General features: G+C 44.1%; 2 protein-coding genes across 2 annotated transcripts; both read left to right on the top strand.

Moving 5' to 3' along the window:
* The first annotated feature begins 128 nt into the window (after positions 1 to 128).
* Positions 129 to 14,949, top strand: LOC310862071 (NFX1-type zinc finger-containing protein 1-like). The gene is made up of 18 exons (XM_083769808.1): positions 129 to 163; positions 197 to 702; positions 896 to 1,064; positions 1,196 to 1,539; positions 1,783 to 1,962; positions 2,106 to 2,209; positions 4,100 to 4,344; positions 5,685 to 5,807; positions 6,339 to 6,469; positions 7,123 to 7,272; positions 7,659 to 7,782; positions 8,559 to 8,779; positions 9,080 to 9,219; positions 9,946 to 10,078; positions 10,176 to 10,343; positions 10,887 to 10,997; positions 11,300 to 11,395; positions 12,523 to 14,949. The coding sequence occupies exons 1-18, from the start codon at positions 130 to 132 to the stop codon at positions 14,680 to 14,682; spliced, it is 5,139 nt and encodes a 1,712-aa protein (XP_083625934.1). The 5' UTR covers position 129; the 3' UTR covers positions 14,683 to 14,949.
* Positions 14,950 to 16,928: 1,979 nt separating this feature from the next.
* On the top strand, positions 16,929 to 21,974 carry LOC310862070 (ras-related protein Rab-7L1-like; the record flags this gene model as incomplete). The annotated part of the gene is made up of 5 exons (XM_083769807.1): positions 16,929 to 17,208; positions 17,656 to 17,727; positions 17,833 to 18,014; positions 19,990 to 20,111; positions 21,842 to 21,974. The coding sequence occupies exons 1-5, from the start codon at positions 17,091 to 17,093 to the stop codon at positions 21,972 to 21,974; spliced, it is 627 nt and encodes a 208-aa protein (XP_083625933.1). The 5' UTR covers positions 16,929 to 17,090.
* Positions 21,975 to 22,319: the final 345 nt, after the last annotated feature.

The following is a 22,319-nucleotide window of genomic DNA, read 5'->3' as shown; positions in this document are numbered from 1 at the left end:
GAGAGAGGTTCAGTTGGAGAGAGAGGTTCAGTTGGAGGGAGAGGTTCAGCTGTAGGGAGAGGTTCAGTTGGAGGGAGAGGTTCAGCTGTAGGGAGAGGTTCAGTGGGAGGGAGAGGTGCATTTGGAGGTATGGATGCAGCCGAAGGGAGAGGTGCATCTGGAGGTAGGGATGCAGCGGGGTCTGGGGGAAGAGGAGGCAGTGGTGCATCTGGAGGTAGGGATGCAGCGGGTTCTGGGGGAAGAGGAGGCAGTGGTGCGGAGAGAGCAGGAAGCAGCAGCAGCGGTGGTGGTAGGAGAAAAGATGGTGATGCACCTGGAAGACACAACAGGAATGAGGGGGCTTCAAGTTCTGCTAAGAGGAGGGATGGTGGTCTTCGAAATGCCTTCAAAATATTACAGAAGCTATCGGAAAAGAATCCATCCGAGGTGGCCATCACCCTGTCCTCTATCGCCACTCTGCAAGCCCTGCTAAACGAGAAAGACATGGGTCAAGACTTTGTCCAACTCCTCTGCTCGGTCCTATGCAAGGCCTTCCAGGCAGGGGGAGTGAGGGGCACCCGGCGACACCTGGCCGTCATGGTGAAAGACTCCGAATTCCTCCGCCTCACACTGCCACATCATGTGGCGCAAATGGCTTCAGAGTCTGGCCTCAGGAAACAGTACACACACCATTTGGACAACATCCTGGCTGTTGTCTTGGAGGTAAATGAACACAACAGCAGAGAAGCCATTTTCTAAAACTAAGATCGCGTCATGACTCACCTCCATTCAAAAACGATCAAGAAAAGTTTGCTTTGATGAAATGCCCGTCCTGAATTTGTTCTCAGTTATTGCTACTACTCTGTGCTAATAAAATACATGCATTTATTCCCATTCACTCATTTCCATTTTCCAGGTGCTCAAAACATTCCCTAACAGTTCCATGCTGGTCATGGTGCTTCGAAACTCCATCAGGGACCTCAAGGTATCTGGAATGGATGTCCTCCCGGAGACGGATGAGAAGTTGGTGGAGATCCAGGACCTGGTCAGCCGCCTTAAGAGACCAGGGGAGAGCGACTCTAAATGTATGTATGGTGAAGGACATTATTAATATTTATACGGTTATACTCCTTCACGGCGGGTAACATCTCAGTAGTTTGGTCTTGTTATATGATCATTAAAACTATGGCCATTTTTGCCATGCCTCCTATCCAAGGTGGAGAAGAGCAGGGGAACTTCAGGAACGTGCCTATCTACCCCACACCTGAGGAGATACACGGGGAACAGAGGCCATTCCTTAGACCCAATCTCACTTCTCAGCCCTACACCAGCAACCACCTGTACCTCGACACTCACTTCCGGCTGCTGAGAGAGGACTTTGTGCGACCGCTTCGTGAGGGGATCCAGGAACTACTCCAGATACAAATGGCCAATGACAGCCCGCCGAGGAGGATGCGCTCTGATGACATCACAGTGTATCGTGACACCAGTCTGGCGGAGCCAAAGTGTACGCGGGCGGGCGTAGCCTACGTTGTTCAATTTGACCCTCAGCCTTTTAAGGTCAGTATCTGTGTCGATTTCTGTGTTTTCTTCATATGCTTTCATATTGGATAGATAACAGCAATAATACTGACTGTATCATTCTGGTCTGCAGTAAATCCTCGATTTTGTTCGGCAAATGTATTGTATATTTTCCATTCGTAATAAAACCAAATAACTAATAACACTCCATCTACCACACACACGCATACACGCTGCACGCACGCACACACACACACACACACACACACACTTTCCCAACAGGGTGTGCGATGGGAGAACTCTAAGAGACTAATCCATGGTTCCCTGGTCTGTCTGTCGTGTGATAACTTTAAAACCTTCCTGTACGCCACGGTGTCAGATCGTGAGCCCAAAGACCTGCGGAAAGGCAGGGTCCAGCTTATCTTCACTGAGGAGAGCAGAGACAAGTTGGGGACAATACAGGTGACATGGTCTGGAACTGTAAAGTGTGTTTAATGGCCACTAATAACATGCAGTACCGGTGCAAGCCAATGTTTCGCCCTGGGAAAAATTGTCCAAAACTGTGTACTCACCGAGATACTAACAAAAATGGCCTGATCCTACAGACGGACCGCTTCGTGATGGTGGAGACAACCGCCTTCTTTGAGGCCTACCGTTATGTGCTACAAGGCTTGCAGGAGCAAGAGGAGGCCCACCTGCCCTTCCAGAGGTATGTGAGCATGTGTTCCTGACATACTGTAGGCGTACAGGGCAATTTATGGACAGGGCTGTTAAAATAATCAGGATTATTTTGAGACCGATATGGCATTTTATGGCCGATTTCGATATGCTACCGAATCCCGATTGTCACAGGTGTGTCAATTTTAAATAGTTTGTTTCATTTAGACTATCAATGTTTGATAATGAGAGTCAGATATCGGTCAGAGAAGGAAAAAAAGTACTAAATTAGCATCCCTAAATAAAAGTTGAACTGCATTATACTTGGGCACTGGGCACTGTGACACACATGTGTGAGAGGTATAATTTGACAGTGTATAGCTGTCATTCGTAATCAAACTTGCATATTGTTGGCTCGTCACCCTGACTGTGACACCCCAACAGGAATGGCACAGTCACAGCAGATCAATACTTGGGAATGAAGTGCTTACACAATATTGTGTTAGAGCCTGCATGCAACTTATAACACTGCTGGTTAGTTATTGTCTTGACTGCGCCAGTTGAGCACTATGATGACACTAGGGGCTCCAATTTCGTCTATTCTTCTGTTTTGGGATTTAGCAGTGGGGAAGGGGTGTTCCCCCACTAAAGTTAGTCTTTTGGTTACCTGTCTAAATCCCTAAAACACCTCCGTTACCCGTTATATTATGCATAGGTGTGGTTACATTAATTAAACGAATCACCAGTCCACGTGCCATTGCCTTTAAGAGATCCCTTATGCGTTGCCCGTTAGTGCTATATTGCTTCATAGTCTAAGCCCGTTGCTGCCTTGAAGTCTCACTTGTGCTGCACCCCCTCCCCCCCTCGTACCGTTTTTTTTTTTTTTTCAAAGTTCTATGTAAACTAGGAAATTAGGGCTTTCATTTGGTATATAGATCGTGCGTGTAGGCCGTCTCTACGGAACGGTATGAAGCGAAAAGGAAAGTTCGGAAAGTTCGGATTTAGACATCGATTTAACCCCATTTGCTGCTTGGTGATGAACTGAATGAGCAAATGGAATCGCGCACGCCGCACTCATGGCTGGCACAAATAACATCTTTGACTATACAATTATATAAACACAAGGAAGTGGCAGGCACTCACTTCTGCTGATTATATGAAAATTACAAAGAGATGCATGCATAGGAGAATAAGGAGAGATGACCAGTCTGCACTACGTGGACATCTCCATTGAGGCGCAGTGCGCACTGCTCTTTACCAAACTAATTTGGCATACAGTTTACGGGTGCTTTTAAAATGCTTTCCCAAAAAGGTGCTTTTAAAATCGCTTTCCCAAATGTGTTTGACCAAAATAGCAATTATGGCATAAGCGTGCCAGCACGCCCATGACCACACCTCTACACGCAAATACCGGTGTCGGCAAAAAAGATAGCTGGTGACACTGGACGAAAATACCATTAAGGGACAGAGAAAGCTCCTATATTCGTAATTTTCGGGCAGCGGCTGAATTGCGGGCCGTGTTGCGGGTAAAGGCGGCGACGAAATTGGAGCCCCAGGTCTTAAGGGCTGTACACACCATGAATGATAACTATAATGATAACTAACGATAATGATGCATCCACACTAACGTTGTGTAAACATGTTGAACTTAAGTTGACACTCTCTAAATTGAGATGGATGTTATTTGGCTGTCAGTGTTTCCATCATTCATCAAATCACTGAAAACTATCCCAACAATGATATTATGATCCACCACTCGTGATAGTGATAGCGTGGACACTGACATCCACTTGAGTCAGACATTTAACAGAATATTTATAGTTATGGTTTATAGTTATTCTTGCTATTGACCTTGTAGTCTTGTTTCATGACAAATAATGAATTATGGTGAATATAATATAATATAGTATAATCTATAAACAATCTCTTAACACCTTTATAGGAACATCGTGGACTGCAACACTCATGTGCTCCCCCCAGCCTATCTGAAGATGAGTAGTACATACAACCTGTCAGCCATTGTTCCCCCTGAGCACCGCAGCAGCATTCGGCCGCGGATGTTCAGCTTGCTGAAGCCAGAGGCCTGGCCCACAATGGAGGAGCTTGGACTGGATGAGTCTCAGATGAGTGCCCTCAAGCTGGCCCTCACCAAGGAACTGGCCATCATACAGGGACCTCCTGGCACTGGTAGGGCAGGGCAGGGCAGGGTGTTCTCAAAGGTTCAAATTAATTAGCCTTTCTTCATTATCGGTGAAAATGAAACAGGTTTTTTTCTCTTGTTTTTCTCGCTGTTGTGAGACCAAGTATACAGGGTTTAAGTCACAACTTGCCACATTGCTTTTTACTATATTCGTTTTTTCTAAATAATTTATCTAACCTATGAAAAGAATCAACAAGAGCTTTTGTTTAATAGCTACATTGGCTCCGCTGAAATTTAAACTCCAACGATAATGTAAATCTAGATGGATGCTATAAAACATTTTGTACTGCTGTCAGTGCAATTACAATGGTTGCTTCTCATTGACATTCACAAATACTATCTAAGCACTTACAAAGCCATTTATTTCAATCATTGAATGCTGAAGCCCAATGTAATGTACTGTACACTACAGTATGTTTCAAATGTGTAACTTGTATTTAAAATGTGTAGTAGTAGTGTTCTTGTGCTTCCTGTTACATGTCTTGTCATCATCCCACAGAGATAACCAAATCCAGCTTTTAAATGTACATGGCTTACAGTGCTCCCCTGAGGCTAGAAATATGGAAGTTTTATTTGATTCTGATCTAAACTTCTCAAAGCACTTCACTAACATCACGAAAACAGCCATCTACCAAATCAGGAATATTGCAAAAATCAGATCATTTCTTTGTCACAAACCATCTGGACTACTGCAATTCTCTTTTTTCTGGACTCCCAAAAAAATCCATCAATCGCCTTCAACTAGTTCAAAACACAGCAGCTAGAGTTCTTACAAAAACCAGGAGATATGACCATATTACTTACTCCTGTTCTCGCCTCACTGCATTGGTTACCAGTCATGTACAGATTAACTTGTTTGTTTTTAAATCACTAAATGGACTAGCACCTGCATATATTTCTGACCTCTTGTCCCCGCACATACCTTCCCGTAACCTCAGATCAGCAGACAAAGTTTTACTCGACCCCCCCCCCCCCCCCCCCCCAACACAAAGCTTGTGACGCAAGGTGGCAGAGCCTTTGCTGCTAGGGCGCCACTGCTGTGGAACCAACTTCCTCTGGAACTAAGACAGACCACTTCAGTGTCCACTTTTGAAAAACTTTAAAAAACCCACTATTATATAAAGGCTTTTAATGAGTTTGAATGAACAGTTCCAGTTTCTTGTCTTTCATTATTTTGTATTTTATTAATTTCCATTGTTGATTTGAATTGCCTGTTTGTGTATTGTATGTGAAGCACTTAGTAAACTTGTTTTTAAATATACAAATACAAATAAAGTTATTATTACCGGTATTATTATCACGACACTAACGCATCTTGTGTCTCCAGGAAAGACCTATGTGGGCCTGAAGATTGCTCAGGCTCTGTTGACCAATGTGTATCTCTGGAGCAGTGGTTCCCCATTGCTGGTGGTGTGTTACACTAACCACGCCCTGGATCAGTTCCTTGAGGGTACGTTTTTCACTGTCCACGTCCTGAATTACAACTACATTAAATTCTACTTGCACTTATTAATGGATGTGTGACAGCACTGATCGAGGGCCGTTACGGAAGAAATCTTCTACAATGCAAGACAAAAATTATCTTTGTCATGAGCTTTTAGGGATGGGATGTTAAAATGGCTAACAATGTCTATTGTCTACCAATGATATCACTGGTTGGAACTGGTTTCTGAGGTTTCTAATCTAGCCCTAGCTGAACCATTATGTAAAAACAAGAAATGACTCCAGTCATTAGCAGCCTGCATTCCATTCTCTTGCATATTGTAAGGGGCTTTCTGTAGTTGTTACTTTAAAGAAAGTTGTTTCTTTAAAGAAACGTTGCCAAAATCAGGTCTACGAGTCAGAACTGATGCGTTTAAAAAGCTGCTAAATTCACACTTGTTTCGCTATTTTAATGTGATATTTACGCCTTCTAATATTTGTTTTGATAAGGCGCTCGCTATATAAATAATTGACTTTACCGCCTCTATCTGTGACACAGGTATCCTGAAGTTTCTGCCAAGGGGCATTGTAAGAGTAGGAGGTGGGAGCGACAGTGAAGCACTGATGGAATTCAATCTTAGGGAGCTGACCCGAGACGTGCCGAGCTACCTCCGTTCTGCAAAAAAAGAGGTGAGATGGTGTGAGAAAATTATTAACCTATTTGATAATTATTTAACATAACTAAATGAGTGGTTCTCAACATTCTCTTGATCAGTATCCACTTGAAAATCTTGACAGCTTTCGCGGCCCACCCATCCGACCAGTTAACACTGGTCATTAAAATGAACGTGAACCCAGTTCACAAATACATTTCCCAGTTCATAAATTGTGTTCTGGCCTGCTTCAATAGCACTAATGCAGTATATTTTAAGTTCCTATTTATTGGTATGACAATTAAAGGAGCATTCAGTATTTTGAAAAAAAAACCTGGTCCGCCCTGGCATATGCACATGCACGCACTACAGTTGGCGGACACGCAACAGGCCATCAGCACGCACACCAAGGCCCGCCCCCGCTCGATCATGATTGGCGGAAGGCCCATCTCTATCCTGATTGAATGACGGCTGGGCCACCTAGGCAAAAACGAAAATCTGTCCAATCTACAAGCTCACAACGTGCCAAGATGCGACTCGTGAGCTTGTAGATCGTCTATTTTTGAATAATAGAAGCATATAATACAGTTAAATTGTATTTTGATGATGTATGAACTCATTTTTCTGGGGACCCCCTGGAACTTTGAGAACCACTGCTTCTGTGCACCGAGGGTCTTTGTATTCTTTCAGATCTTCGAGGAGCTGGATAAGGTGAAAAATGAGATAAGGCCTCTGGTGGTGGAGCTGGGCTGCAGTCTGAAAGGAATCCTCCAAGAGGCTTTCCTACAGACATTCATGTCAAGGGAACATTGGATCAGCCTGCGTCGCTCAACTGTACCTGTGAGTAATGCGGGCAGGGGGGAAACCCCCTGCCACCTGACAGGGGGGAAACTCCCACCTGTCAGGTGTAAAGGAGCAACTTGGACACTCAGGCATGAAGGAAGCATGGGTTCAAGTCCGTTGCTCTCCCCTTGTCCCCCATATATGGGGACTAGGTTGGTGGAGGGTGTGTAGAGCCCAGGATCACATTAGATGATTGACACAGGGGTGAAAAATGGGTTACAAAATCGTGGGATAAAAAATATATTAAAAAGAAAAAAAGAACACAACTGCTAATGCGTATTGGGATATTAAACAGGCCACATCTACTTTGGCCAAAACAATTGTCTTGTCAGGAAATAACATGGCTTGCCATTAACTGTTTGTGTAATGTCCCTCCTCCTTAGAATCAGAATGGGTTTGAGGGCGGTGGTGAGAAGAAGAAGAATCCCTCTGCCATAATGGAGTGGTTGGGCATTGATTCCACTGTTTTCCAGCAGAGGGCGACAGAGGAGGCCATTGTAAATGGAGGTGAGGTTTTAAAGTGGAGCCTACCTTATAGTCCACAATCTGTTGTATGTTACAACAAGTTAACTCCTCGCATCAGAACAGTCAAAGTTTCCCTTTAAGCCAGTGGTGCCCACACTTTTTTGACTCGAGAACTACTTTTTAACCGCAACTCAACAAGATACCCACCCCAAAAAATATTATCCATTGCTGAAAATCAATCAAATCAAAGTTAATCAATCAAGTCGCCGTAATTCAAGTGACAGATGCCAAAAATAGTTTTTATTATATTATATATTTTAGGAGCATGTCATGTGGTCTACTTGCACAGCCTATGTGATCTACTGGTAGATCGCAATGTACCTTTTGGGCACCCCTGCTTTTACCCATGAAGAGGCAGATTCTACAAATATGTTTTCTAACAGTTTTCTGAAAACTACCACTTTCCAGTGGTTCTCAAACATTGTCATGTCAAGGACCACCTAAAATTGTAATTTATGTATTTGGCCGCAGACTTTAACATATGTTCAAAGATTTGCTTTTTATATATATATATATATATATAAAATCTAAAATAGGAGATATACAAGCTCATAGCACGGAACAAAGTGGCGCGCTATGAGCTTGAATATGTTCTATTTTTTAAAAGCCAAGTTATATATTGACACACATCTGGTTTGAATGGGTTAAGCTAAAGGCAAGGTGTTTCTTCGAAATACATTGTAAAGGCAGATCTGAAAACAGATTTGAATTTGAAGAGTAATCTTAATAGTTGTATTTTATTGTATTGTTCATTTAAGCTGCAGAGCGAGCTACAATGGAGGATGAGGAGATGATTGAAATCATGGAGGAGGCCCATTGGATCCAGTCGGAACGAATCCTTGAAGACGTCCACACAACCAGAAGCGAGCGGGACGAGGCGATGGAGAGAAGCATGATGGCAGCACTTGAAGTGCAAATGCTGGCTTTGAAAATTGACGATACTGAACGACAGGCAGAGCCAAGCGATCAGGGCTGGGAGGTGAGAGAAAACAAGCGGTGCCATATACCTTACATAAACATCGCACATTTGACCAATAATAATAGCATATTATGTTATTATGTTACCCAAAAGTACACAATGAATCAGGTAGGATTAAGGCTCTACTAGCATAGTGTAAAATAGGAAGATAATGAAATTACAGTGCAGAAGAAAGATTACATTTTTTAAATGGAAAACGTTATTGTCCATCACACGGTGATAAAACATTTTTGAGCCAATGTCATTAATGTGGGTTCAAAGTAAAACCTTGCCATGCACCTGTTTGCTTACATACTGTAGAAGCAACGACAGCAGAGGAGACAAATGAGGGACAGAATCAGGAAAGAGCTGGACCGGGGCTCGGACATGACCGAAGCAGAGGAGAAAGACGTTTTGGATGTTTGGCTCCTCAGTCGGCCAGACAGATGGAGACTCTATCGGTACGGCTCCCTTTCTAACCCTATAACTTTTATCGTTCCCAAGTAGGCCTACAGTATACAGTATATGCCTGCGGGTACTGCACAGCCTACCCTGGCAGCAGGTACAACGGGTATTGCATAACCAGTAGACTCACGTAGCCAGACAACTATCCCACAATCTCCGAATGCTACAGTATATAGAGTCCGGAACTACAGAGGCAACAGTCTGGCCACGCAAGACTACATAGCCAGTAAACAATAAAACCATGACACTGTCATTGTCATTGTCCACCTATTAGTCTTAGTCCATTTATCCAGCTCATAGGCCTACTATTGTTTCATACATCCATACTGTCTGTGTACCTCTTCAGACTCCACCTCACCCTCCACCCCTTAGCACTTCACTCTCCCCGTACCTCCTTCCTGCTCGTTTCATGCTAATGTCTAGATTTGACGATCATGTTTTTGTTACTTAGGTTTTTGTTGTCTTCTTGGCCACAATGTTGAATTTAGATACTGTAGCATATTAGACAGATGCTAGGCTCATTGTTTACCTGGTCTCCTGCTATTGTTTCAACGTGCAGATTATTATTTTTATAGTGTATTTTAGACTGATGCTAGGTTCTTGGTTTACCTATGATCCTAGTTCACTGAGGCACTACCCTGTCTGAAACCCTGTCTCTCTGCATCTGATGTATGTGACCGGTCTGGATGAGAGCGTCCGCTAAATGCTTAAATTGTCTATAGGTTGTGGGTTGCACGCTACAGGATGGAACTGCGTAGCAAAGCCTTGCGGCCTGCAGAGGCCTATCAGCGTGTGGTGGATCGACTAGATGATGTACAACGCAATGAACGTATCTATGTCCTGACGAGAGCCAAGGTACACTATAATACTAGTTGAAATCTATGTAATGTAATAGTAGTATTATGTTCATTAGAGACAGAGTTAAAAATGGAAAAATCTATCTGCCCATTAGGTCATTGGCATGACAACAACGGGAGCGGCCAAGTTCCGTAATCTGATCCAGGAAGTGCAGCCACGGCTGGTGATTGTAGAAGAGGCTGCACAGGTGCTGGAGGCCCACACTATCACTGCGCTGAGTGCAGCCTGTGAGCACCTCATCCTCATCGGAGACCACCAGCAGGTCAGGAAGCACCACTGTCACTGTCTGTTAAACCCACACGTCAGTGTCACTAACCTGCCATGGTATATTGGCATATATATATATGCACAGTTTAGGGGCGTTGTTCAGCCCGATGTGAAGCAGACATGGAATAGATAATGAAAACTGGCTTTAGTAATAATTTCATTGCAAGAATAAAAATAAAAAGTAGTATCCGGACTGTCTGCACAAACAAGGCATTTTGACTTTTTTTTTGTAATTGTAATCCCACCAGTACTGCATTGTAAGCTGCTCGACACGAGTGTTGTGTGGTGACTGTGACTGCATTGAGGGTCTATCACGCATTGAGTCGCTCTAGCAGCCACTACACACACACACATACACTTTTGTAAGATCGTTTTATTTACCTAAGTAAAATGTCAAATAACAATTCACGCCCTCACATGAGGCAGCAGCTGCTGTTCTTTTTTTTTTATTTTTATAATGGAGATGGCAGCGGTTGCTGTGTGCATGCAACTTCACAGTGATCTCCGACCTATATTATCTCCTATACTGTCTTCTCAGCTGCGGCCCAGTGCTACAGTATATGATCTGGGAAGGAATTACGACCTGGAGGTGTCCATGTTTGAGAGGCTGATCAGAATGAACCTACCCTACGTTAGACTCAACAGCCAGGTGTGTGCTTTGTTTCACAAATCAGAAAAACTGTCATTGACGTTCATTTATGCATGAAACATTTAATAATAATATGGGGAAGCTTTAAATCATGCAGTTGAAGGCAATGCATAACTGTATGTGTTACTTTAGAATTGTGCCATGTTTAGGTGTGTGTACAGTATGCAGTGTGTTGGAAAGTAACTAAAGTAACTAACTTACTTAAAGTAACTGTAATTTATTACCGGGGTTTTTTTGTAACTTTTTCAACACTGACAGTATGCGTTTGCATTCCGTTCATGTTGGTCTTTGTATGCCTGCAGCATCGCATGAAGCCAAACATTGCGTGCCTCCTGACTCCACACATCTACCCTGAGCTGGATAACCACCCCTCTGTCATGGCCCACGAAGACATCACGGTGTGTTTCATTTTCATCTCCACTACCTTCCCACGGCATTTCAGCTCCCCAGCACTGCATACTTGTACTACTACTATTATTTTGATGCCTACCTTAAGACGTATTAAGTTGTTTTTTTAGTTAGCACACCACACATGGACAAAAAATTACATCATTAACTTGCGACGGGCCCCTTGAGTAAAAAATAGAAAACTATTTACCGTAAATCCTCTTTTAGGAACCCGGGCTATTATTTGTCTCAACCGATCCCGATACCGGGCTTTTATTGAAAGGAGGCAGCTATAAGATATATATACCGGTAATATCAAATCAGAACAGTGCAACACTGCAGTGCTTCAACGGGAGGGAGGGGGAGAGAGAGAGAGAGAGAGAGAGAGAGAGAGACGTGTAGAGAGAGCGTCTCTCTCTAACGCGCACGCGCGAGAGAGAGAGAGACTTGTTGCTAACAGGGTCCTGTTAGCAACAAGCTAACAGCATACCGGTGGTACGTTCGTTCCATAAAATGAGACATCCACAACGTGCATGGAGCTGCAAAACCCCCCATGCGCTCATCGATCTGCCGTTTATAGAACCAACGTTCGTTGCATGAAGGGCAGATCTGTGGGGCTCTCTCCCGAAGTTAACTTTGTTGTTGTATTGTGTGTGAGCCGAGCACCGCGGCCACGGCATCTGGACAGTGGACGCTGACGTGACAGGCACAGCCAGCCAGAGCAGCGAAAGTAACAGATACGGCACTTGGGGAAAAAACAACACAAAAAACCCCGGCTCATAAAAGGAGGCCGGGATTTATTACTTAATTCAACGCCATTCCCGGTGATTAATAGGGGCCCGGTAATTAATAGAAAGGAGGAGTTTATTGGAGGATTTACGGTATATTATGAAATAAATAAAATATTTTTAGTTATAGAAGGCTCAAGGAAATTATAAAGGCATATACATGTAAGGTTTATAACCGGGAACCCTTTTAAAATCATGTTTTTCCAGTTCGATATGACAAATATTAGGTTTTTTAGAAAACTGTTTCAAAATGCATCATTTAACCTGTCCCCCCATTTAGATATTCTGAATATAAGATAATTCCATACACTGAATATGACAAATAAATCTTACAAATGATTGCTTTGCAGGGCCTTAAAACCAATCTATTCTTTTTGGAGCACACTTACCCAGAAGAAAACATGAGAGATGGAAAGAGTCACCAGAACCCGCATGAGGCCATGTTTGTAGTTGCCCTGTGCCGCTACCTTCTCTTACAGGACTACAAACCGCAGCAGATTACCATCCTCACCACCTACACAGCCCAGCTTCTCTGTTTGGGAAAACTCATGCCCTCCAAGTCCTTTGCAGGGGTTAATGTAAAGACTGTGGACAAGTACCAAGGGGAAGAGAATGATATCATCCTGTTATCTCTGGTCCGCAGCAATGCAGAGGGTAAGGTTGGCTTCTTGAGCATCCCCAACCGCGTTTGTGTGGCCTTGTCGCGGGCCAAGAAAGCTCTCTACTGCATCTGCAACAGCGAAATGCTGGGCAGAGTCAAGCTGTGGGCAGACATCTTCGGTACCTTGCGGGAGAAGGGCGAGATTGGGACCGCCCTCACCCTCCGCTGTCGCAATCATCCAGACCATCAGGTTGAGGCCTCCTGTGCTGAAGATTTTAAACAAGCTCCCGAGGGAGGCTGCACACTAGTTTGTGATTTCAGTTTGGAATGTGGCCACCGTTGCACATTGTACTGCCATCCTCGTGACCCTGAGCATAAGGAGTACCAGTGTCCTGAGAAATGTACAAGATTTCTCTGTGATTTGAATCACAAGTGCCCACTCGTGTGCTACCTACCATGCCCCAATAAGTGCACAGTAATGGTTGAAAAGACCATACCAGAGTGCCAGCACAAACAAATGGTTCCTTGCCACCAGGACCCAAAGAGGTTTGCATGTCAGGGGCCATGCCAGAAGATGCTCCAATGTGGGCATAATCAGTTGGTTCCTTGCCACCAAGACCCAGAGACGGTTGCATGTCAGGAGCCATGCCAGGAGATGCTCAAATGTGGGCATGCTTGTACTGGTAGTTGCCACAGTTGCCACCAGGGACGCTACCACTCCCCTTGTGCCCAACGGTGCCAACGTCTTCTGATCTGCTCCCATAAGTGCCAGGGTCTATGCGATTCTGATTGCGCTGCCTGTCGCAGGCCTTGTGAGAACCGCTGCATCCACAGTAACTGCAAGCACCCATGTGGACATCCGTGCACACCTTGCACTAAGCCCTGTGCTTGGCAGTGCCCTCACCAGAGGTGCAGTAAGCCTTGCCATGAGCCATGCGATCGTCCACCTTGTGTCCAGCCCTGTGACAAGATCCTTGACTGTGGCCATGCCTGCATAGGCATCTGTGGAGAGAAATGTCCAAACGGATGTCGCATCTGTGATGCAACTATCATTGGCACCGATTTGTACGTTCAATTAGAAGACTGTGGACACATCATTGAATCAACAGCCATTGACTCACACATGGGGATGGGTGACAATGAAGGGAAGCAGGTGGCCATAAGACTAAAGGACTGCCCTGAGTGTCAAACTCCAATTCGAAATAACCTCCGCTATGGAACCCAAATCAAGAGCATTCTGACTGAGATCGAGAAAGTAAAGGCGAAGCTCAGTGGGTGCCAAACAGAGATTGCAGAGAAGAAGAAGACCCTGAAGAACCAATGGATGATGAGGGGGCTTCAAAACAGTGACTACATGAACATCACAGTGGAACTGAGCGCTTCCCGTCTCGTGATGAAGGACATGTCTGTCCTGGAAAACAAGATGGCCTTCCTTGAGAAAGTTGAAATGCTCAAAAGGATCCAAAAGGAGCAAATGTCTGGTAACCAAGCACTCCGTTTTGAGGGGAGACTTAAGAAGTTTGTGATGTGGCTACTCGATCTGAGGCAGAAATTCACTGACCAGCAGGTCTGGGATCTACAGCATGAGCTGAAGAAGCTGATCCTCTCTGCTGACCGCAACATCCGTTTCAACTTGTTAGTCAAAGAAGTTCCAAGTCCTAAAGACAAAGTGAAACAGGCACTTAAGATTCAGGATGACAACACACTGATGATTCAACACACTAAAGTAAAACGGGCATTGGAGAGTCTGGAGGACATGCTTCAACCCAGTAAGGTGATTGTCTCAGCCATACAGATGAAACCTGACCATTGGTACAGATGCCATAAAGGCCATGTCTATGTTATAAGCAAGTGTGAAGGGGCAGCAGAGAGTGAGCGCTGCCCTGACTGTGACACAGTGCAAACCTAAAGATGCCAGATGAATGGGCCACAAATTATACGTTGCTTGGTCTGAAGCCAAGTAACATAGACTTTCGAATCCACCATTGAAGTTTTATATTTTTGGGGACTATTTTTTCATTCCTTATGCCTGACCTTTGATACCTGATACCCATCTGGCCTGAAATACAGTTATAGTATTATGCATATAATATATTGTTTAGATAGGTTTGGTTGTTGGCTGTTTGGCTTGTTTGTATTGATCAATATCCTGTTCTGTCATTGCATGCTGAGAGAAATTGTTCTGTGACGTTCACAGAAATAAAACAGATATTTTGGTTTTCAACCCTTTTCATATCAAGGCCCCATTATTTATTCAGCATTTAAGCCACAGACCACCATTTGAAGAGATTTTTACTCACAGACCTAAAACTAAAGAATATTTTGTTGTAGTTGGATAAGATTTTGTCCACAATTCCATGCTGTATTGATATGGTACCATAGGAGAAATAACAGAGAAACGTTGATCAAAATAACAATTGTTTTTGTGTAGACTAGTGTAAAATGAAATCAAATGGACCCATCAGGGTCCATTTGGTTTAATACGCTCTCAAGAGTTAATGATCTAATAAGAATGGTTACCATCTCTCCATCATTTAGCTGGGGACCACCTGGAACCCCCTCAAGGGCCACTGGTGGTCTCCAAACCACTGGTTGAAAACCACTGGAATATGGTCATTGAAATCTGTCTGGATTAAGCGACAAACACTGTTCATATGCTGTAATAAACTATAGTCAGAAGAATTGTGGATGATATAAAATAGCTGATTTTCAGGCTTATGGTGTAATGAAAATTATAGGGTTGTTATAGACCAGCTGTGAAAAGGAAAAATAAATACAAATGCGATCGATTTAGTTCCAAGATTTACTTACTAAAAAGTAGTGAGATAGGTGAAACATGAGATATATGAGAATACATACAGTAGCACGCACACGCATACATAAACCAGAAATTAGATGAATGCAACCTTGGACCATACACATATCTTACCTGACCTGTACAGTCTGAGGAAGGAACCCCCCCTCACTTACAGTACCTGTTGACGATCCATCCTAGAAAGAAATTAATAATTTGGGTTATTATTTGATGCTTAAATTACGATTATTGAAATAATCTAAGTAAACCCACTTACCTCCTTGGATCCTCGCTGGCCTGTCCCCCCTGAAAAAGAAAGACTATTCCCTATGCTAACCACTTACCTGAATGCTCCATTTTCTCTGTTGTGAACCAAAATGCGCCATATTGGCTAGAACTATGAACTTGGCTTCTGTGTCTCTTTGGTTTGAGAACAGCGCCCCCACAGTATGTACAAGTGAAGTATTTGTATACAGTATGTGTGAATGAAGTATGTATGCATGTACAGTACAAGTGAAGTATTTAATATATGTGCGAATGAACTATTTATATATGTGCAAGTGAAGTATGTATACATACTTCACTTGCACATATATACATATATGTGCAAGTGAAGTATAGAAGAAGAAGAAATGCGTTCTGGTAAATCAAGTTTACCAAGGGTAACTGGACTAAGCATCAGATACTTGTTTACAGCCAGGCCCACATGGAGCATTTCATGGTAGTGGTTCAATGCCTTGTCCAAGGGCACTTCAACGGTGGAAATTTTAACGTGTCGGACCGCTGATTCGAACTGGCGACCTTCCGATATCTAGCCCGCTCCGCAATCCACTCGGCCACCGCTGCCACTATTATATGTATGTATGTATGTGCAAGTGAAGTACCAATATGTATGTATGTGCACGTGAAGTATATGTGCAAGTGAAGTGCATATAATGTGCAAGTTGACTATTCAGTTAAGCCCTAAACGGCTTCCCATGATACAAAACTCTCACAGACCTTCACAGATTCAGTTTCAGGTTATGCAACTGCACTCTAGTTGAAAAGAGCCAATAGAGATGCCTCTTTGGTTCATTGGAGCGATGCGGTGTCTCTACGTATTTATGTCTACGACTGCAACCTGTGTTTCACAAAGGTGTGGCTCATGAGAGATATGCATGGCATGCTATGTGTCCACATTTGTTTCTGGAAGCAAAACTGGCAGCAGCAGAGCAGCAATTGACTTAAGACAAGCAGCCAATGCAATTATGTCAACGTAAAGACTTTATTTTAGACTTTTAGGATGGAGACGGAGATCAATTGGGCTTGATAGTAGTATAACAACACTTGGGGTCAGACAAGAAAAAGCTGGGTGTTTTCAGTGATAGCTTCCTTGTTTAAAAGAAAGGAAAAAGTAACTGAAAAAGAAATGACATGTACTTGGCTTTGCAAGCATTGTCATTGATGTCAGCCGTCTTACTTTGAGGAACCTTTTCTCTGGGCTGCTGTTCAACTGCGTTGCTGAGTGGGAGAGCGGAGAGGTTATGACGGAGCACCAGTTCAAAATACTGATCATAGGAGATGTAAACGTTGGGAAATCATCCTTTGTGCACCGCTATGTCAACGGACAGTTCAACAGGAATTACAAGACGACAATGGGAGGTAATCCTTTGCATGTTTTGAGAGGATTTCGTTTGCTGCTATGAAGCTTCTCTGATGTGAGCATGACTGTTTCCGATGCCACTGCTAGTTTATGAAGTATGTGTGTAAATGTTTATTTTCAGCAAAAACATTAATCGCTGCAATTGTTAAATAAAATACCTTTTTTATTAACAGTAAGATGCCTAAGGGTGAGAAGCGACCTGGTCGCGCTGAAACAACAGCTTCTTAATACGGCACAGTTGAGAAGCAGGAGTTAAACTATTAATCTGGTGTCAATGAGGTCAGATGTACAGTTGCTGGCCGGCTCCATATATGCAGATCTAGTATGTCAAAAAACCATGTATGGTTAGTATGCAGGGTTTCGGTTATAGCGTGACCATAATCGTGGGGGTGACGGATTGACGGGAAATGCAATGTTTCATAGAAGTAGTCTCTCTCTCTCTTTAGCGGAGTTTACTTTAAAGTTGCTGCTCTGGACAGACACAAAGAAAGTCAGACTGCAGCTTTGGGACATTGCAGGTACAGTACAACACATAAGGTTGAATCATTGATTACTAGATTCTACAGGGTTGTGTGTGCCTGTGGTGTGTGTGTGTCTAGTTTAACTCTGTTTTCTCTCCTCAGGTCAGGAGCGTTTCATCTCTATGAACCGGATCTATTATAAAGGCGCTTCGGGTTGTGTGTTGATGTTCGACGTCAGCAACTCAGCCAGCTTCCAAAGCTGTCGCCACTGGAAACAGGACCTGGACAACAAGAGCCTGTTGTCCAACGGACAGCCCCTCCCCTGCATCCTGCTGGCCAATAAGGTAAATAAAGCTGCACTAGAACAGAGCATTTAAAAAGGCTGGTGAACACTGCGGAGTCTGGGGGTTTGAATCCACCGTGGTGCATCAGGCTTCCGGCTTCGACGAGTGTCTATATACGAACACATTTTAGGCCCATGTTTGGGGGGGGGGGGGGGGGGCAGAAGCCGGGCGGGGAGGGTGATATTTGTCACCGCACAATGCGCACATAGGCTACTCCTACTGGCTGGTGCAAGCACCTGTGAGCAGAGTGTGTTGGGCAGCCAGGGGGAGTAGGACGGAGGCTCTACACATCTACATCCTCCTGGTGGGGGCCTCTTCTGACTGGCAGAGGATACAACAGCAGTGACAATACACGGAAATGTGTGTGGGGAGGAATTGGCATACCAAGTTATTTGGGGAGAAAACGGGATAAATTGAAATTAGAGAAAAATATCACCCGTGTGAAGTGAGGGGCGCTCTTATCATCGTACATCATCATGACGTAAAATAGACACTGTCTAATTGCTCAGACACTATGACGTAAAATTGTCCATTCATTGTCATTGGGAATTTAATGTTTGTGTAGGACAACGTTTGTGCACACACAAGCTGGATATAGGAGGGGCTAATGCCCTTAAAAAAACCAATACGCTCCATATACAGTATGGCCATCTCCATATATGAAGATCACGACACTGACCTCATCAAACCCTGGATAGCCATACATACTGTCTAGAATACTGGATCATCACCTAGAACTGCATATTTGTAGCTGGCCAGCAACTCTACTTCTGACCTCAAACCCTTAGATCTCCATATATGGAGCTGACCTGTTCTGACATTCCATATGTTGATCCTTCCCCCACCCGTCCTTCCTCTTCGATGAACACGCCCAAAAATGAAGGCCCGGTCCTACCTGGGCCCTCATCAAACCCTGTACACTCAAGACACTTCCCCCACTGCCACCCTTAGATCTCCATATATGGAGCTGACCTGTTCTGACATTCCATATGTTGATCTGACCTCATCAAACCCTGTACACTCAAGACACGCTCCATATATGGCCAGACCTCATCAAACCCTGTACACTCAAGACACTTCCCCCACTGCCACCCTTAGATCTCCATATATGGAGCTGACCTGTTCTGACATTCCATATGTTGATCTGACCTCATCAAACCCTGTACACTCAAGACACGCTCCATATATGGCCAGACCTCATCAAACCCTGTACACTCAAGACACTGCCCCCGCTGCCACCCTTAGATCTCCATACAGTATATGTAGCTGATCTGCCGGCGGGGGCAGCGGCTCAGAACCTCTGAACAGCGCTCAGCGGGTCAATGGAGACCCAATTGGTCTCCGGTTCCAACTCCGATGTTGCGGATTTTCCCCCTGGACCCCCCTGGGGTTTAAGAGGTTAAAGGACAGCAGTTTGAGTGCTGTCATTTTCTGTGAATGTAAATCACTTCTTCCAGACCGTTCACCTGGTGAGAAACTTATCAAATGAAGGTAGACAGAGATAGCAGGGGTCAGGGGTCATCAATATGTCCTACAGAGGTAATCTATATGTCCTACAGAGGTCATCTATATGTCCTACAGGGGTCAGGGGTCATCAACTGCATGTAACTTCTGTCTCTCTCAGACAGGAGGTAGAGTGGATCAGCGATGTGGTCCGGGTCAAAACACTTATGTGAACGACGTTCCTGTGACGTCCAAAGTATTCTATGGAAACAAAATACAATGTCGCATCCTATCCTAACGGAAACAACATATTTTTTACATCCTATCCTACAAATACAATGTTACATCCTATTCTATAGAAACAATATACAATGTTATATCCTATAGGATCCTGCACCCCTCAAAAGAACCCTCTCTCTCTCACTCTCTCCCTGACTCTCCTTCTGTCTCTTTCACTCACTGCGCTTCCCTTACGCTTTCTCTCTCACTTTGTCTCTCACTCTCATTCCCTCCTCCTGTTTCTCTGTCTCAGTGTGACCTGACGGAGCGAGTGGTGTCAGTGGAGAGCATACAGAGGTTCAGTCAGGACTGTGGCTTTACATGCTGGATGGAGACCTCAGTGAAAGACAACAGGAATGTCAACGAGGCCATGAGGTACTGTAACGTAGAGGAATCACAGTGCACCATACTTCCCGATTCATTTAGTGGGTGATACTAACAGGAATACTTCACCTCCAAAATGAATTCATGGATGACTTTTGTTTTTGTCCATAAATTCAAGGCTTCACAGAGTGAGTAAGTGATGCATACATTTTCATGTTGGTAGTGATGACACTATACAGAATCTAGAATAGAAGAAGAGTGAAGTGCAGTCACTCACTCACTCACGCACTCACTCTTTGTTGACAACAGTATTTACAGTCTAAAGACTAAACTGAATGGTTTTGGAGCCAAAGAATACCCCAGTTTCAATCTGTAATGTTAAAAAGCCATGAAGACAAAAACCTATAGTCATAGACTCCAGCGACGTAGAGTCTGTGGGGGCCACGGGGCCATGGCCCCCATGAAGAATCCTAGGGCCCCTTTCGGCCCCCATGAAGATTTTCGTGGACATTTTACATTTACATTACATATTTTCTGGGAATTCCGAACATTTTGGACCTCTCCGCCGGCAATCTGAGAATCCCATCGTCAAATATTCGGGAAAACAGCGCCTCCCCTGTTGTTCCTCAGGCAACAGTCTGTCTTGAGAGACACCGGCCGTCCAAGAGGTGTTAAAAAGTGCTAATCGGGTTTCTTTTGTAGTTGTTCTTGAGGCGTGACATAAAGGGCGCGTTCGGAAATACCACACCGGAGCACACTCGCCTATTAGTTTGCATTGCACAGTGGGCTCAGTGCGCTATTTCCGAACGCGCCCAATAACACTGATCAATAATTCACCAAAGAGACCTAACCACAGACTATAGTGAGACTACACACTGACTCGAGAAAAGACCCATATCGTCCAAAATAGGCTGATCAGTCGCTGTCTGTGTATAGGCTAATTCATTGGTAAAAGTATGCTAAAGAACTCATTTTTAGACCATTTGGGAAATAAATAAATCCGCGGCGACAGTCCCCCCCCAACGCAATTCTGTAGCCTACCTAAAGGTAAAACGCACCCGCCGCCTATGATCTCTCTCTCTCTCTCTCTCCCTCCGTATCTCTCTATATCTCCCTCTCTCTCTCTCCCTCTCTCTCATAATAATAATAATATAGTCCTGAAAGTCCTCACCTTGGCTTGGACATTGGCCTATAGAAGCTGCTTTAAAAGTACCAGCGAAAACAACTTATTTTTTTCCGCGCTGCGGCGGGGGGGACGGGGACGGGGGGGACGGGGGTGCGGGGAGGCGGGGGTGCGGGGAGGCGGGGCTGCGGGGGGGGGGGGGGGGACGGGCCCCCTTGAGGATTGATCAAACTCTTCGGCTCTGATAGACTCGGAACTGAATATTAACACAATTTATACAACAGGTTGTTTCGAGGAAGCAATCAGATTTTTTTTTAACCAGCCATCCAGCTGTGCTTCAAACGAGCATAATAGAACACCTAATCAAAACATAAAAATCAGCTTCTCTGTTCTCCCAGCGAGTGCAGCCGACTGGGTGGCTAGGATAGCGATTTTTTGGGGATATTTGTGGTCGTAGTGGCTGTACATCTGTCATTTAAAAAAGTATGTTTTTTTAGTGAATATCTTAGTTTTAAAATGGAGTCAATGTGGTTTTGTAAAGGGTAACTGTTGTATAATTGCAATATTACACTCGAGGGTGTGCTTTACCGTTCATTAGCACACTCGTGTAATATTGCTTAATAATACTTGCACTAACCTGTCCACCTTGTTGTTCCAGGCGCTTGGTGGAGGAGATGCTGTCGATTGTGATCCCGGTGCCACCATCAGATATAGACACCATGGGTTTTCACTTGGACTCCGTTGAGCTCAATGCTGGCCCAGTGCTGGACACAGGTTGCTGCTCAGGATAGTTTTAAAAAAAAAGGTAAAAAAAAATCTGAACTATCCCTTTAAACTTGAACAACTTCACAATGTGGTGGAGATTGTGTTTGTTGACTTTAGTGTGTGTTTAACGCATGACCATTCATGAAGAAATATTCATGAATCCTGCACACTACCCTTTTTTATTTAATCTTCACCAAAGAAATTGATAGACGCCACACCTTCTGTGTTCACAGGTGTGAGACAATCACACTGGGAGTGACTCTCAATGATTGTCTGTGGCCTGCATGTGCATGTGTGACTCACTAACCACCCTAACCAGAACATTCCAGACATGAACATGAGTGTGTAACATCATCACCAATTAACAATCC

The sequence above is a fragment of the Protomyctophum parallelum genome (genome assembly GCF_964188405.1).
Source record: "Protomyctophum parallelum genome assembly, chromosome: 7".
Taxonomy (NCBI): Eukaryota; Metazoa; Chordata; class Actinopteri; order Myctophiformes; family Myctophidae; genus Protomyctophum; species Protomyctophum parallelum.
Note: the sequence above shows the minus strand (reverse complement) of the source record. Positions and strands in the feature narration are given on the sequence as shown.